The sequence below is a fragment of the Sminthopsis crassicaudata genome, chromosome 1, assembly GCF_048593235.1.
Source record: "Sminthopsis crassicaudata isolate SCR6 chromosome 1, ASM4859323v1, whole genome shotgun sequence".
NCBI lineage: Eukaryota > Metazoa > Chordata > Mammalia > Dasyuromorphia > Dasyuridae > Sminthopsis > Sminthopsis crassicaudata.
The window spans coordinates 65,445,807-65,462,714 of record NC_133617.1 but is presented as its reverse complement, the minus strand read 5'-3'; the positions used below and the strand labels follow the sequence as shown (position 1 = coordinate 65,462,714).

Genomic DNA, 16,908 nt, shown 5'->3' with positions numbered 1-16,908 from the left:
GGGCTCCGCCCTCGTCCCTCGCTGTCCTTGGGTCGGAAAGAGGTGGGGGTGGGGAGGGACCCCAGGAGGGCGTCCCTATAAGGCTGTAGCAAAGCAAGTGAGGCTCTAGGAAGCTGAGTCTGGGGTCCAGCAGAGGTGGGGCAGCGGGGCAGTGGAAGGTGCAGAAGTGCCCAACTGACCGACTGACAGCCGCGCTGGAGGTCCCAGATTCCTCAGGGGGAGCCGGGCAGGTACTGGATCCGACGTGCACTCCGAGGGAAGTCCCGGAGGTGTCCAGTTCGGCGAGGCGCACTGGGGCCGCGCAGGGAGAGGAAGGATGGAATCTTAGGGTGCCTTGGGGAGCGAGGGGCGCGAGCGCCCGGGCAGAGGGCTTGGGGAACCTCCGGGGGAGGGGAGGCGGGTAGATGGCCCAGCCAACCGGCTCTTGGCCCACTTGACTGACCCGGGGAACCCAGTTGGGCCCTTGCCAAAGAAGGAGAGAGCTTAACCCAGTGCACCAGCGAAGGGGAAGGGGGGAGGTAAGGCAAAGATCAAAGTCCCCGTGATTCTCCCTCCAGGGAGCCCCTCATGAGGCTGTGGGTTGACTAGCCCTTCCCCGACACCGGTAAGGGCAGTGTGGTACAGTGAAAAGAACCCTAGCCTGCGGAGGAGAGAACCCCAAATTCAAATCCTGTTCTTGATGTTTGCTCCTATGGGGAGCCCAAGGTCACTAAGCCTCCTTGGGTCTCAGTTTCCTCACTTGTAAAAGGGGGGAAGAATTGGTCCCGAGGTCCCTTCTAGCTCTAAATCTATGCTCTTTCTCCCGCTGTGCCCAAGCTCTTCTATTCGCCTTCCACATTCCTTCTCCACTGACTTCCTCACTCAGCTTGATCCTTCTGTCTCCTGTCTTGTGTCTACCTTTTCCTTAGTCCCCTAGATACTCCCCTCCCAGTATCCTCCATGAGGCTGCTAGGGGACAGTGAATAGAACACAAGCCCTGGAGTCAAGAGCACCTGAGTTCAAATCTGGCCTCAAACACTTACTAGCTATGTAACCCTGGACTAGTCCCTTACTCCTAATTGTCTTCAAAAAACAACAGTAACCAAAGCTTAGTAGCCCTCCTTTACCAGAGCCTAGCATTTGGAGTCAGGGGACCTGGGTTCCCATTGTGGTTCTGCTGCTTTCTGATGATGACCTTGGGCAAACCATAACCTGTCAGAGCCTTGTTTTTTTAGACATCAAATGCCAAGGTTAGACTTGATGCTCTCAGAGATCCCTTCCGGCTATAAATTCTAAATCCAATAAGCCCATCTCTTCTTGCTCCTTCCAATGTCCTCTCCTCACTGGGATGCATGGTTTCCTGAACTAAGGATCAAGAAGTAAGAGATGGGCCGTGCCCCCAGACAGTTGTCCAGCTACCAGGTTCCAGTTTTCCTTCATCAGAAAGTCTAGACTGCCTCTTGCCACTATTCAGTGGACCTGATTTTTGGGAGCTCCAAGACTACTAGATATCCTTTCCATTTCCTGGGGCTCCAAGGGAACTCTGGGCCAACGGTCTAGAGAAAACCCCTTGTTGTTCTTAGGGTACCACTAAGACATTATTCAACATCCTGTCCCAACAGAAAAGAGACAGTGTCAAGACAGCGGGGGTCAGGCCCCAGCCCTCCCTCTGACTGGCTGCCATTCTCTCTGGACTTCCCTTTCAACTTCTCCATTCCCAACAGAGAACTCATTCCAACCTCCAAGTCAAATTCTAGCTTTTTTGGTCCTGAGTTCTGCATGCAGTCTCTCTTTCACTCTAGTAAGAAAAGACTGGGCACTTTTTTTTTCTGTTTTTCATGGATTTTTTTTTTTACTCTCTCTTGATAAATAGATAGAAATATATATATATATATATATATATATATATATATATATATATGAGAGAGAGAGAGAGAGAGAGAGAGAGAGAGAGAGAGAGAGAGAGAGAGAGAGAGAGAGAGAGAGAGGGGTATGGTATATATATATATATATATATATATATATATATATATATATATATATATATATATGGAGAGAGAAGGGGGATATAGAGAGAAAGATGGAGAGAGATGACATTTATATATCATGTTTCTCCATCTCTGTCTCTGCCTCTCTCTGTGTGTCTCTGTCTGTCTGTCTCTCTTTCTCTTCCTCACTCTCACTCTCTTTCCCATTTAGAGCTCTAGGCCAAGTTAGATAACATTTAATAAGTTTCTCCAAGTTCTTTTTTCAAATAAATAGGGTCCAAAACTCAATTAAGTAGCTCCATATCTTCCAAAGTGTTTTCTTAGTCTCTCTAGATGGAGCAAAGATAATTAACCCCATTTTCGAGACCACCAAGGCCCAGAAAAGAGGGGCTTATCCATTATCACACACAGTAAGTCAGAAGGAGAGCAAAGTCCAGATCTCAGGTCTCTCGATTCCCAGCGAGGATTCCTTCAGGGACATGACTTGGATTTGACCATAGAGTTTAAAGTTAAAAGGCAGGGGATCCAAAAAGAAATTAAGTGACTGGGATCTTGGAGGATAATCTCACCACTCAATGCCAAATGTGATTATCCCACAACGGGGATGATCTCTCCCTCCATACTAAGCCTCTCCACCCTTGTTTCCCAGGGTGACTCCCTGGCCACTATGTCAAAAGAAGAGGAACAGCAACCTGATTCTGGCCCAGTGGAGGAGGAACAGCCGCCCCGGGCCCAGGATAGGGTAAGTGAAGCCCAGATTACTGGCAGCACTAGCTGCCCCAAAAGGCAGGAGGGGGAGCAAGAAAGAATAGAATCTCATCTCCCCAACCAGCCCTCTTCATCCTCCTGAGCAGGACAACTATCAAATGAGATAATATTTGTAGAGCACTTAGCACATTGATAACTCTTTCTTTCTTCCTCCTTTCTCACTTAGGGCCATCTGCTACTCTCCCAAATAGTCTTTAAAACCCCTTCCCTGCTTTGGTGGGGGGGAGGTGGAGAGATGAGTAGGAACCTCACTTTCAGCATCCAGGGACTTCTGGTGCTGGAGCTGTGAGCCTCCAGCCCTGCTTTCTCTCCTCAGGACCTGGTGAGCCGAGTGGCCAGTCTGCCTCTGGTCAGTACCACCTTTGCCAAGGCGTCGGCCGCATACAGCTCTGTGAAGGAGAACCACCCCTATCTAAATTCTCTTTGTGGACTGGCTGAGCGCAGCCTTCAGGGCCTCACCACCAGAGCTGCCCAAGGGGCCCAGCCCCTCCTCACCCTGCTGGAGCCACAGAGTAAGTATCCTGGGATGGGGGTCCTGCTGGGCACTTTTCACCTATCCCCACTTTTCTGCAGGGACTCTGACAGCTTCCCTCAGCCCTCCTCTCTCTCTCCACCCCCCCACCCTAAGAGTACCAGCTTTCTATGCTCAAGTACCCCCAGAACAAGGTTTCTTTCCTTCCTCCTACTGTCCCCATTCTCCCCTTTTCTTTTCTCCTCCCTCTGCTGCTCTCTCCCCCTTTTTTCCCCTCTCTCCTTCTCTCCTCCTCTCTCTTTCCTGCTTCATCTCTACCCAGACAAGTTCCCCACTGGTGTACCACCTTCCTGACCCATCGGGATCCCCGGCCACCAGGATTCGTTCCTGAGCTGCCCTTGCAGTTTACCCCTGTGCTTACTGGCCTGGGCGTCAGGGCCCTGCTGCCCATCCAGGCCCGAATATCCCCCCTCCCGTTCTGTGGGGCCCCCAATGAGGGGAGGAGAATCTCCTCCACAGGGAAGGGGCTCTGGGAGGACTTAAGCTGTGGGGCTCCATCAGGCAGCTGGCTACAGCTCACAGGTGACCTTCAACCTAGTTTGAGTGAGAAATAGCCATCACCTTGGCATTTGCAGTGACCTTCACTTGGGCCTTGTGGGAGAGGGAGGTTGCGAGGGTCTATCTTTAATGGCAGCTCAGAGCGCCCCCTGGAGCATCTCTGCAGGTATAACGGCTCCCACAGTACCTGCCGCTCAGGTTTCACTAACCCCAAAGTCCCAGCCCCCACCCCAGCTCATCCTTTTCCCTAGGGGGACGCAGGCCTCTGCTTTTCAGACTGACCATCTCTCGGAGCCTCAGGACATCTCTGGTTTTTAGACTGAATCTGTCTCTATTCAAACTCAACAAACATTCAAGCACTCACTCTGGGGGGATTCTGTAGTGTCTGTTCCTTTGTCCCTCTGTGTCCTGGCCAAGTCCTGCTCAGTTTTCCCAGCCTCCTCCTCTGGTTCCCAAATTCTTCCAGAGATACAAAGATGATACAAAGTTTCTCCAGGAACTTACTGAAGGATAAGCATTACACAGGTGATAAAGGGACAGAGACACCCAGACAAAGAAGGCAGTTAGCTGAAGCGATCAGGAGAAAGGCTGCACAGAGAAGGAGGTGGCAAAGGCTCTTGGGAAGAACAGGACTGCAGTCTGCCTGGCAGAATGGGGGCATGGGTTGTGGAGCCCTTGAATGCCAGATTTTGAAAGGTCTTGAATGTCAAGCTGGAGAAGGAACTTGAGCTCGGGTAATAGGGGAACTCAAAAGATTTTTTTAAGCAAGAAAATGATATGGTCAATTTGTAAATTAGAAAGGTAATTTTGAGACCAGGTAGGTCTATTGTGTGCAATCATATCTTTTTGGGGGGCAATTCACCCTGAAACTAATTAAAAGATGCGATTTCATTGTATCTATAAATTATTGGTTAACTTCATAGTGTAGTAGTGGGAAAAAAACATTCATTAAGCACTTCCAATGACTTTACCTATATCTCCTCCTAGCCACCCTAGGAAGTAGGTGCTATTATTATCATCCCCATTTTACATTTGAGGAAACTGAGGTAAACAAAGGTTATCAAATGACTTTCTCAGAATCACATAGCTAATAAGTGTCTGGGGCCAGAACTCAGGAATTCCTGACTCAGGACTCTCCCCACTGCACCACCTGCCTGAGCACGGATCTGGATTCACAAAAAGCCAAGTTCAAAATCCCCGTTCTAATCACCTGTAGGCAATCTCCTTCCCCTTTCTGGACTGGTTCCCTCCTCCTCTATAGAAAAAAGACCTGGGCTACATCATCTCCTAATATCCTTTCTAGTATTAAGTCTGGATTCTATGAAATAATTCCCCTAAATAGGTCAAACTCACCAAGAGGTTCATGAAAGGCATGTTATCATTTGTCCAGTCTTCCTGTGACTTCTTTTGTAGCTTGTTTCAGTTGTGGAGCCCGAGCTTGGGAAGCTGAAGCAGAGAAGAAAAGTAGGTCTATGTCATTATGAGCAGACAAAGTGGTTCAGTTAGTTCTCAGACATCCTTAAGTCTTACTTCCTCTCGGTTTGTTCGTGTACTTCTTTCTCCCATTCTGAGTCTCAGTTCCTCAGTATGTGCAAAGAAAGTGTCCGTCTTCTGTCTCTTCTCTTTCTGACTTTTCAAACCTATTATGCCTAACCTTCTGTCTCTGGAGACAGGTGACAGACCTTGGATTCAACTTTCTTTTCTTTTTCTTTCTCTTCTTTTTTTTACTGGGGCCATTCACATACTCTATCCACTCCTGATTGATCTGAAGCTTTGACTAGCTCCACTTCCGAATTAACCTGATTTGTCCTTCCTGAGATGGCTCCCAGGGAGTTCCCATCCCGGTGTCAGTCTTAGTGCAAACCTTCCAGCTCACTGCAAACCAGAACTCCCAAGTCTTAATCACCCACCAGAGTCAGCATCCTAGTAATGCAAGCACATCACCCCAGTCTCGCCCCAATCAGCACTTTAAAGTCGCTCCCTTTGCAAGGGAGAGGAAAAGATTGCCCTCTGGTGGACAAAGAAACATCTTGGGCTCCAGGAGGGATGGGGCAACAGGGAGCAGGTTACCTGAGAACTGCCAAATTTAGCCAATTGTTTGTTTGTGATTTTTTAACTAGAAACTCAATTGTTTCTAACTGCTAAAGTGCTGATCCCTAAATTCCTGTAAAAGCTACAGCCACCCTGCCCTCACTAGCTCTGGGGACATTAATATGTCTTCCTGACTGCATATGTCTGTCTCTGCAGTTACTTCAGTGAACAAATACGCCTGCAAGGGCCTGGACAAGCTGGAGGAGAAGCTGCCCTTCCTCCGGCAGCCCTCTCAAGAGGTATGCTGGAACACGTAGAGAGGGTTGGACACAAAGTGGAGGGAGGGGGCTCTAAAAACAGATTCTTGCTAGCCAAGAACCCAGAAAAGGAAGCAGAACACCTTCTGGGTGCAAAGGGAGTGGATAGAGAAAGGGCAGAATCTGAGTGGCTGGCTCTGCTCAAGCTCAGCCTCTTCCCTCTCATTAGGTGGTGACCTCGGCCAGAGACGCGGTAACCAGCAGTGTGACAGGAGTGGTGGGCCTGGCCCAGAAAGGCCGGCGATGGAGTGTGGATTTGACGCGTTCGGTCGTAACCAGTGGGGTAGACACAGTCATGGGCACCCGCATGGGACAGATGGTGACCAACGGTGTGGATGTCATGCTGGACAAGTCTGAAGAACTCATGGATCACTTTCTACCCATGACTGATGAGGAACTTGGTGAGAACTTGGTACATGACCTGGAAATAATCAAACAGAGACAATGACAATAATGATAGTAACCTGGGCTACTATCTAATGCTAGGCAGGTCACTTGAGCCTTGCTCCCTCAATGTCTCTGTTTCCCTATCTGTAAAATGATCATTATAATGCTTATGCTCCCTCACCAGGGTGCTCATGAGGAAAGCCTGTAAACTGTAGAGTGCCATATAAATGCAAGCTATGTCGTAAATGGCCCACTTTATTTCATTTGATCCTCATAGCAACTCTATGGGATAAATAGTACAATCATCTTTCTTCTCATTCTACAGATAAGGTATCTAAGGCATAGAAGTAAAATGATTGCCTCAAGGTCCCACAGACAGTATATTATGGCTCCCAAGATTATATTCAGTGCTCTTGATCACTCCTGAGTTCACAAGATCTTTGAATTACTGAATCAAAGAATCATGAAAATCTTTGGAGTAGAATGTTAGAATATAAGGTCAGATCAGAAGGGGACTTAAAGACTATCTAGCTCACCCCTCTGTTTTTACGGGCAGAGAAACTGAGTCCCAAGGGGGTAAGTGATTTTTGCAAGATCACAAAACTGGTCTCTTAGTTCCTAACAAATGACTCAACTGTGTTCTGTAAACAGCAGGATAGAATCAGGCCAGGGCCAGATGGGCAACCTGCACATGTGTAGGATGGCATAGGAAATTTCCATTTCCTCTTACTCCTCAGTGAACCTGAGGAATCTCTATCAATCACAGGCTCCCAGATCTGGAGCTGGAAGGGCCCTCAGAAGCCATCTAGTGCAACCCACTCATTTCATAGATGAGGAAACTGGCTCCAGGTAGATGAAGAGGTTTATCAGATGAACAGGTAGCGAGCATCAAAGGTTAAATATGAACCAGATTCTCTGATTCAAGAAAGGAATATTGCAGTACAGTGGGAAAGTCTAGTCCCAGCTGTGACACTGGCTTCTTACATAATCCTGGGCAACTCATTTCTCTCTGAGCTGCAGCTTCTTCATCTGTAAAAAGAGACAGGGATGGAAGAGAAGAAGAAGATTGTAGGAGTCTGAGAAGAGACAGAAATATAGTGCAGAGGAATAAATCTGGGCTGGGAGGCAGGAAACTTGGCTTCTAGTCCACACTCTAACTTGATGTGTGACTTTAGGCAAGTCGCTTCTCCTGTCTTCGGCTGAGTTTCTTTTTTCTTTTTTCTTTTTTTTTTTAAATTTGACTTAATTTTTGATTTGAAATAATCCCTGCCTAGATTCCCTCCCAGTAGTGGTGTGAAGATTAAATGAGGGGATAAACAGAAAAGGCTTTCAGAATCTTAAGCTTCTCAAATCTCAGAGTTTGGGACTCAGACCTTTGTAAACTGTCAAGTAATTTGTCAAGGATGAAACGCATAAGCAAAGACTTGGAGGCAGGAATAATCAGATTGTCTCTGGAGAAACTAGTAAGAAGCCCAGTTTGAGGGAAGCAGATTTATGTGGCAGTTTGGGGGTGACAATGGGAATCTAAGATTAGATTAGGTTTCAAATGGAAAGATCAGTGAATTAAGAGGCAGAGGAGCTGGTTCACATCCCACTCTGTCATTTATCTAGCTGTGGGACTCTGAGCAAGACACTGTTCTTTATGGACCTCAGTTTACCCATATGTAAAACAAGTGGGATGGATTAGACCAGAGATGTCCAACATGAAGCCTGGGCCGGCATGGCTTTTGCAACATTCCCTAGTACAATCAAACTAGATTAAAATGTAATTGAGCAATAGTTAACAAAATACACTAGAACATCAATAATATTAATATGCAGATTTCTAAAGCTACCTGTGACCTGCAGTGATTCTTATGTTCAGTTTAATGATCCCTGTTTCTATTTGGATTTGACCTCCTTAGCCAGGTAATCGCTGAAGACCCTGCCAAGTAACTCTATGATTTTTCCAACCTCTCCTCCCTCATCCCAAGGCTATTGTCTCCCTTGGTTTCCAACAAAGTTAAGGACTAGATGTTGGAAAGGCTCTAGTGCCTATCCCATAAATGTGTCCCTAAATCATAATTTTTCTGGGCCATAGATGAGCTGGCTGCAGCAGCAGAGGATGGCTCCCTGGCCCCAGGGGCTGACCAGCAGCAGACAAGCTACTTTGTCCGACTGGGATCCTTGTCATCTCGACTCCGACAACGGGCGTACCAGCATTCCCTGGGCAAACTCCGCCAGAAAAAGCATCAAGCCCAGGAATCTTTCAGCCAGCTACATGATACTCTGGAGATGGTGAGACTTCCCTTCCTCATGCCTGGACCTTCAGAGGCATCCCCACACATGAGGGCAGCAGCAAAATTGAAACTTGTTTGCCCCTCTTTGGGTCCCTAGGACTTTCTTGCTCTCACTTCCCTAATTTTAGTACCCAAGTATTTAACCTCTCTCTGGGTCTCAAATTTCCCATCTGCAAAATGGTTAATTTCTTGTTTCTATGATCCTTCTCAAACCTGCTCTCAAAAAGGTCTCTGAGCTCCTCATCCTCCCAGAGTCAGTCAGTCAATAAACATTTATTAAGCACCTGCTGTGTACCAAGCACTGTGCTAAGTAACCACTGGAAATACAAATAAAGGCAAAAGCTGTCCCTGCCCTCAAGAACACTATCTAGTGGAATAAATGTCACTTCTAGGCTCCCTCTAAGGAGGAAGTCTTAAAATGGAATGTCTAAGGAAGAACCTGGAGATTTGAGGAAGTGAAACTCCTGAAATTTTTGTCCTCCCCTTACTCTAAGTATAAATCTTTGTATCTGACTCCTTTTTTCTCTAGCTTGGCATTCAATGTTCCCCAACCCTTAAGTCTTTCACCTCCTGTCCCCAAGCTACTGTTCATCTGTCACCTTCATATTAACCAAACCTGGCTCATTCTCACCTCTGAACTTTTGCTCACATCATTATCTGGCCTCCAATGCCCTCCCCACCTCCAGTCCCCAGCCTTACCTTTGTTCTCCAAATCCTAACCTTTTTCAGACTCTCTAGAGGCTGGCCGATCAGGGGTAAAAAGTTAAGGGAATACTTAAAAGCTTTAATCCAATTTGGTGGAAATGTAGTGTGTATCATGGAAAATATTGATAAATAAGCCTGACAAGCTATATTATGGTGGGCTTTGAATGCCAAGCTAAGAAAAAGAAATACTCTTAGAACCTTATCTCCAGGGAGTTTAAGGAAGGCAGAAAAAAAGAGACTCAGATTCTGGCCTCAGATATCTTTTTCTTTATTTCTTCTATGTTTCTTTCTCTTTTTCCTTCCTTCCTTCCTTCCCTTTCCTTTCTTTCTTTCTTGTCTCAGAGAACTCACCTTCTGGGGAATGGAAGTTAGGAACCTGAAATTCCCACAATAAATACTTTGAAGGATTTGGGGGATTTCTCTTCCATTTCCCCCATACCCCAAATCATCCTACAAATATACCAGGATGGATACAGTAACATACTTAGCCAAATGTGATTCACTCAACTCAAGTAGGCAGTACAGGCCACATTACTCTGCCTCCAGGAGGGGGAGAGACCCACTCCTTTTGGTAAGAGTCCTCAGGGAAGGTTTCCCAGAAGCGGGGCTAGAGCTAAGGCCCCACCCTTTGGGGGGAACAACAACTCCCTGCACCCACCTAGTGCCCTTTGATGCCCAGATGTGGCACACCAGTCCTGGCTCTGAGTCTTCTTCCCCCTCACCCCCTCTCCCTTGAAACAGATTCACTGTATGAAGCATGGCTCCAATAACAACTTCCAGGGGGGTCAGGGAAAGCTGCAGAAGCTGTGGCAAGAATGGAGTCACCAGGACAAAGAAAACTACCAGAGCCAGGTAATGCAGTTCAGGGTCCTGACCACTCCCAGGATGTACTGGGGTCCAGGGCCTTATCCAGGTCAGAATCACTCCCAGGGCAGCTGTCTGGCAGTGGGGCTGGGACAAGAAGCTTCATGGTCTAGCTGAGATGATTCCCTGCACCTAATTTTCCCCACCTAACACAGCTGGATAGCACAATAGGTAGAATGTTGGACTTGGAGTCAAGAAGTACCAAGTTCAAAAATAATCTCAGACACTTATTAGCCGTGTTACCCTCAGCAAGTCACTTCTCCCTGTTTGCCACGGAGAAGGAAATGACAAACCACCATCTTTACCATGAAAATTATAAATGGGGTCAGGAGCAGTCAGACATTAACTTAGGGAGACTGCCGCTTCCCCATAAAGCAGCCAGGTTTAATGACGGAGCACTGGATCTGTGCAGAGGGCTGAGTTAGAATCTTCACTGGGCTGTGGGCCTTGGAACAAATTTTTCAAATTCTCTGGGTGTTTCCTCAGCTGTAAAACAAGTTAATTAGATTGGATTTCCTTTTCTGTTCTATATTTTATGACCTTAAAAATCCTGGTACTGACATTTATTAACCTGAAATCTACATTAGGTCAGGGACTGTCTTCCCTGAGCTGTCCAAAAGGCAGTGTGTGATGTAGGACTCTGGTTGAAATGACTCAGGACAGACGGAGACAAGTTTACTGCTCGGGGAATTGTTTGCATAGAAATGGTCAATGAAATAACAAAAATTAATGAGATCACCAACTTAATAAAGTGGGGGGAAAGATCAGGAAAGAACTTTAGGAATTACCCACATATAGTGGACTTCAGCCAGCAAAGAAAACTGAGAAAAGGAGAACAGAGAGAGACAGAGGCAGAGACAAAAAGAGAGAGAGTAGTCATGAAGGCAGAGCATATCGAGGAGGAACTCATGATCATTGGGAGAGAATACTGCTGAGATATCAATGAAGATATTGGTAAATTTGAAAAGAGCAATTTCTCTTGAATGATGAGATCAACCAAAATAACATGCACTATTGGCAGTTACAATTACTAGTCTGTCCTAGGCCCAACAGAGTACCTTTGACCACTGACCTTTGCAGTGTCAACTCTACCCGGCTCGCCTCCTCTGAGGCCTTCAAAGGTCTCTGGCCATGATTTCTTGAATCTATAGCTTAATAACCGGTAGTACACTCAAGAACAGCCACGTGTAAACTTAAAAGCCTTTATTATACCTACTCACATAATGCCCTGACTGATGCCCTGACTTGTTGGTTCCCGAGTTTTGGTTTAGACCAAAGGGAGAAGAGAAGATATGGAAGCACCTCACGTAGATGGATTTATCAAAGAGTTTACTAGGAGATGAAAAGGAAAACAGATATAGGACGATAAACTGGCAGGGATAATGAGATTAAATGAGAATTTTTTAAGAATGAGAGATGCAGAAATGTTTGTTCACAGCTGGAAAGAAGCCAGTCAATAGGAAGAGGCGAAGATAAGAGAGTGAAAAGTGACCAGAAGTCATAGGTGCTGCACTATGGTGAACCCCATTATGCCCAGGAGGATCAATGATGGACCCACCCCAAGGAATGGACTTTCTCTTTTAAGAAAAAGAATGGGAATGGAGTTTCCCGAAGCAGAGCTTCAAAGCTGGCAGTGGGATGGCCTAGTATTCTTTGGGAATACACTTCAGTGGTTTCCCTTCACCAAGTACTTATTGGTAGAGAAAAAGAAATGATCCAGTCCCCTGCCTTCAAGGAGCTCATGATAGGGAGGGAAAGACATGTCCACAAAGACATGTGATAAAAAGTAGAAAGAATGTGATAGGGGTAGAGGGCAGGTCCAGACAAAAAGCTCTGAATAATGAATTAAATAAATAAGGAGGCTTGTTCAAAGCATGGAACAAAACGATATATTTCTAGAGATTTCACATAAGGAGATGAAATCGAGCCCTTGGCAAGCAGGTGACGCAGGTCATAGCTGTGGATGCAGAGCAGACCCATGGCTGCTAAGGAGACCGACCACGTCAATGGGGGCTCAGGGAAAAGCCTTAACCAACATGACATCTGGTAGTTTCCCATTTTAACTAGTGAATCTCACCAAACAGGTGCCAAGATCTGTTTTTGTGCAGAGGAAAAATCCAGTATCCCCTAAGTTTGGCAAAGATCCAGGCACCAATATTGAGTTATAGCTTATAAGAATGCATGGAGGCAGAAGGCAGCAGATGGAATTCAAGGAATAGCTCTTCAGTCCAGTTTGGTTGAAATACCAAGTGTGTGAAGGGGAGGGAGGAGATATATGGTTTATAAAGTAACGTTAGAGACAGATTATGAAGTGCTTTGTACATTAAATTAAGTCTTTATCTTATCCTCTAGCAGTAGGGAGCTGTAGAAGGTTTTTGAGCCAGGGAGTGACCAGCTAAGACGTTGTTTTAGGAAAATGAATGGGGTATGAGGAAGGCAGGTTGGCAAGGGTAGAACTAGAGGCAGGGAGGCAGAGAGAATAGCAAAGTGAGAACAGATTAAGAGTCCATTTATGTGAGGAAAGTAATTATACAGTAGATTATACAGTTGGTATGTAACACTAGGCCTCGTGTCAGCAGAGACTTTGTTTCAAACCCCTCTTGAATATATTAACTTCATGAAAATGAACGAATCACTTAAGCTCCCTGAGTCTCCGTTTTTCAATCAATAAAATGGGGGTAATACCACTAGTGTTGTTCATCTTACCTGAGTCTTCATGACCCCATTTGGGGTTTTCTTGGCAAAGACTCTGGAGTGGTTTGCCCCTTGCTTTTTCAGCTCATTTTTATAGATGAAGAACTAAGGCAAATAGTTAAGTGACTAGCCCAGAGTCACAAAGCTTAGTAACTGTCTGAGGCAGGATTTGAACTCCAGGCCTGGTGCCCTTATCTTCCCCCTGCACCACCTAGTGGTCCATAATACCTATTTCAGAAGGTTGTTTTAAGGATAAATGAGGAAGGATACATTGACTATCTTTGTACAATGCAATATACTGGTAGTTATTTAGTAATCATTGGAAATGTAAAGATCAGAACCTGGGAAGAGGATGAAATTAGAGATACAGATTTGGAAATCATTTGCATAGAAATATTTTATAATTTAAGCCATAGATAAGAAAAAGGCCTAAAACAGCTTTGAGGGATACCCATTCTCAGGAGGAGATGGGAGGGTTGGAGCAGAATTAGGACTTCTCAGTGATCAATACTGAATAGATAAGTCAAACATGTATTAAGCACTTACTGCATGCAAAGCACTTTGCTAAGTGTCAGAGACACAAATGGAAAAGTCAGACAAGTTCCTACTCTGACAAAATTCCCACTCGGTAACAGAGAAACTCAATACTTTGGGAAGTTTTCAGCATCAAATCAAAAGGAAAGTTCCGTTGGTCCTTAGGATACAGCTGCAAAGCAGATGGGAATTCTTCTCTATTAATGTCATCTCCACTTGGTCCTGGTGCCTTTGTATCAAGGAAATAGGATGGTGGCTTGGTTCAGAGAAGGTTTCCAACAGAAAAAAAGAAGGGGGATGAGTTATCCATAAGCCTTTTGCAAATATTGAGTGGGATGGGTCTGAAAGTAGGGTGGGTGGGAGAAAAAAAAAGAAAATCTAATGAGTAAGTCTGAAGTCCTACCCCTGAGTGCAAGAAAGCATCTGTCCAAGAATAGGATGGGGAGAAAGCGTGGCTCACAAGCAATTTAAGTAAGAGAGATCTGGGCGCCTTAGCATACTGCCTGCTCTCCATCAGTCTGCAGTGTGGGCCCGAAGAGTCCAGGATACGAGATAGCCTCTCCCCTGCAGGGCTGTGTTCCATGCTGAGTAGCACACTATACAAGAGAAAAGGGTAACCTTACTTAGACCAGCAGAGGAGTCTGAGGGAGGCCGGCAGTTCTCCCCAGGGCAACCTGAACCGGATTAAAATGGAATTGGGAACTATCTAATTAAATATTCAACAAAATAAAATGGAATTGGGAACTATTTAACAAAATTAAAATATTTAATAAAATATCTAACAAAATCAAATAGAATTGGAAAATATTTAACAAAATAAAAAGATTTAATAAAATAAAAAATCTAAATATAAAATCAAAACACCGATCACATTGCAGTTCAAAATAAGCTGATCGAGAGCCAATGGGGATCCTTTATGTATGGATTAATGGCTCTGTTTTCATTTGAGAGTTAATGGACTTGGAATCAGGAAGATCTGAGTTCAAATTTTATCTCAGCTGTGTAACCCTAGGCGAGTCAATTAACCCTGAGTCAGCCTCAGTTTACTCATCTGTAAAATAGGGACAATAAAAACACTGCCTCCCACTCCAATGGTTGTAAGGATCAGATGAAGTAATGTATAAAGCGCTTTTTGCAAACTTGCAAGGGCTGTACAAATGCTAGCCTCTCATTATTAAAGCTAGCAGAAATTGGAGACCGGGCCCTAATGAGGGCTCTTCCTGGGGAAGGGAATCCTTAGCAAGGTGAGGAAGAGGGAGGAGGGAGTGTCCTTCTAGATACTGTGTGGAAGGGAGATAAAAGTGCTAATTAGAAAGAATGTGGGGTGAATGAGAATGAATGCAGAGCTTTCACAATAAAAGCTGAATGAGCCCAAAATGAATTGGGCTGCCTCTGGAGGATGGGGAGTCTCCCATTATTCGACATCTGTAAGCAGAGGCTGGATGCTAACATGTCTGAGAAGAGGCAGTGTAGTCTCCTGTCGATTCTGTTCTGGACTAATTCCCAGTTGGGCCTTTTTATGAGCCCTGGCCAAGTTCTTGCTTCCTTCCTTCTCCAGGTGGAATCGCAGACTCTGGACCTGTCCCGAGATCTAACCCAGGAACTACAGGCCACATGTGAGACGCTGGCAGCCAGCGTCCAGGGGCTGCCCCCGGCTGTCCAGGCAAAGGTGCTGGAGGTCCGGCAGAGTGTGGAAGAGTTGCATCAGGCCTTCTCGACAGCCCGCTCCTTCCATGATCTGCCACCCGCCGTGCTGGCAAAGGGCCGGGGCCACATGATGCAAGCCCACACGACTGTGGATGAGCTCGTGGAGTTTGTCATCCAAAGCATCCCCCTGCCCTGGCTGGTGGGGCCTTTCTCCCCCTTGATAGTGGAGCGGCCCCATACCCCCCAGGAACTGATAGACCAGGTGGATGAGGTGGTGGTGGGCCGTAGGCCCAGCTTGCTGGAGGACCGTTGGGCCAATATGGATTGGGTGGCCCAACAAGAAGCATGGCAAGCTGCACAGGAGGCAGCCCTGCTGGAGGAAGTCGAACCACCCAAGGTGCCCAGCCAGGAGGTCAAGAAGGCAACAATAATGCCTGAGCTAGACTTCTAAGTGGACTCCCCTCTTGACCAATGAAGAAATATCAGCTGCTGGGTTTACAAAGGGCAGGTTAAAGGTCAGGCATCCTTCTCTCCTCAGTCCTGCCCCTTCTCAAAGGGTCTCTCCAAGGGACAGGGGTCCTGAAGACCTGTTTTTGCTAACCAGACCCAGCTTGGTTGGGACAGTCTTTGAGCTCTTGGGAAGGGAAGGAAGTACTTGGGACAATGCAAAGGGGAAGAAGCAGTCTGAGCTTGAGGTTGGATTGAAGGGATGCTCAGAGAAGAGGTGGTGACTGAATATATAAATCCGAGGATGATCTGCAGATAGGTGAAAATGGAAGCCAAGGGTTTGCTAGGGAGGGAAGGTCAAGTGAAGAAGGATGAGGCTAGAACTCTGGGGAATGAGAGGGAGGAAGCATCCACAGCCAATGAATCAGAAGTGTCTTTTCTTCCTCAAAGAGTGACGGTTCAGATGTTCTTTCTAAAGTGGAGATATCCAGTCTCTGCAACTATTGGTCAGTGATTTAGAGTTCATTTTTCTAGTCCATGGGAGGAAAGGAGGAAGGAAGGAACAAAGGAACAAAAGAAGGAAGGGAAAAACCTAGATTTAGAGCTGAAAGGAAGGGGAAAAGGAATAAGGAGGGAAAGGGACATAGTTTCTGCCCCCCAAAAGCTACTGATTCAGGGTACGGGGTAGGGATGATATCTAGGAGCCTGTTTCTATTGCTGCCTTGACTCCACTCAGTGGGCAGTGATAAAGCCCCTGTCCTCCAGAGGGCCCACCAGCTTTAGGAACGATACATCTTCCACTGTTCAAGACTCCAGGAGAATAGACGTCCTTCCCCATCTTCTGTCCCCTGAATTTGAGACACTGAAGCCGGCCCCAGGTCCAGCCCAAGATGGAGGTTGGGTGAGGGACGGTAAGGTGAGAAGGCACACTGGGAGGAATGGGAGGGAGTGCAGTAACTGGGTGTTGTTGGCTTTGGGGGCGCCTCTGAATAAAGTTGGTTTTATGTCGGTTAATAGTCTGGCTCTCTGATTCCTCAGTCTCCGCGGGCCAGTGCACTGGAGTTACCTCAAGGAGGTGGGAAGATCATCATGGTCCTTGTCTCAGGAGAGACGGCTTGGGAGGGTAGAGTCCTGAAAAGGGGGGGGGGGCTTGGAGAAGGGCAGAGGAAGGGAAAGGGTGGAAAAAGCAAAGGCCCAGGCTGGGTTCTAACCCTGTCCCATATATCCATTCCACCTAG

The 16,908-nt window shown here is 46.4% G+C and overlaps 1 protein-coding gene across 2 annotated transcripts; it reads left to right on the top strand.

Annotated features, from left to right (window-relative positions):
• Positions 1 to 44: 44 nt before the first annotated feature.
• On the top strand, positions 45 to 16,681 carry PLIN5 (perilipin 5). Of its 2 annotated transcripts, none has more exons than XM_074308281.1 (8): positions 45 to 230; positions 2,617 to 2,709; positions 3,052 to 3,247; positions 6,013 to 6,095; positions 6,283 to 6,514; positions 8,581 to 8,777; positions 10,226 to 10,336; positions 15,135 to 16,681. In XM_074308281.1, exons 2-8 carry the CDS (start codon positions 2,635 to 2,637, stop codon positions 15,672 to 15,674), a joined length of 1,434 nt encoding a protein of 477 aa, XP_074164382.1. In that variant the 5' UTR covers positions 45 to 230; positions 2,617 to 2,634; the 3' UTR covers positions 15,675 to 16,681. The 2 variants fall into 2 exon arrangements, with proteins under 2 accessions (XP_074164382.1, XP_074164383.1); XM_074308282.1 differs by lacking the exon at positions 45 to 230 and adding an exon at positions 368 to 518.
• The last annotated feature ends 227 nt before the right edge of the window (positions 16,682 to 16,908 follow it).

What these genes read in the sequence shown, in the direction of transcription:
- PLIN5 (XM_074308281.1), top strand. Translation starts at nt 2,635, where the DNA reads ATGTCAAAAGAAGAGGAACAGCAACCTGATTCTGGCCCAGTGGAGGAG. An exon ending in CACCCTGCTGGAGCCACAGA is followed by an intron (nt 3,248 to 6,012) that starts GTAAGTATCCTG and finishes CTGTCTCTGCAG; the next exon opens with TTACTTCAGTGAACAAATAC. An exon ending in TCCGGCAGCCCTCTCAAGAG is followed by an intron (nt 6,096 to 6,282) that starts GTATGCTGGAAC and finishes CCCTCTCATTAG; the next exon opens with GTGGTGACCTCGGCCAGAGA.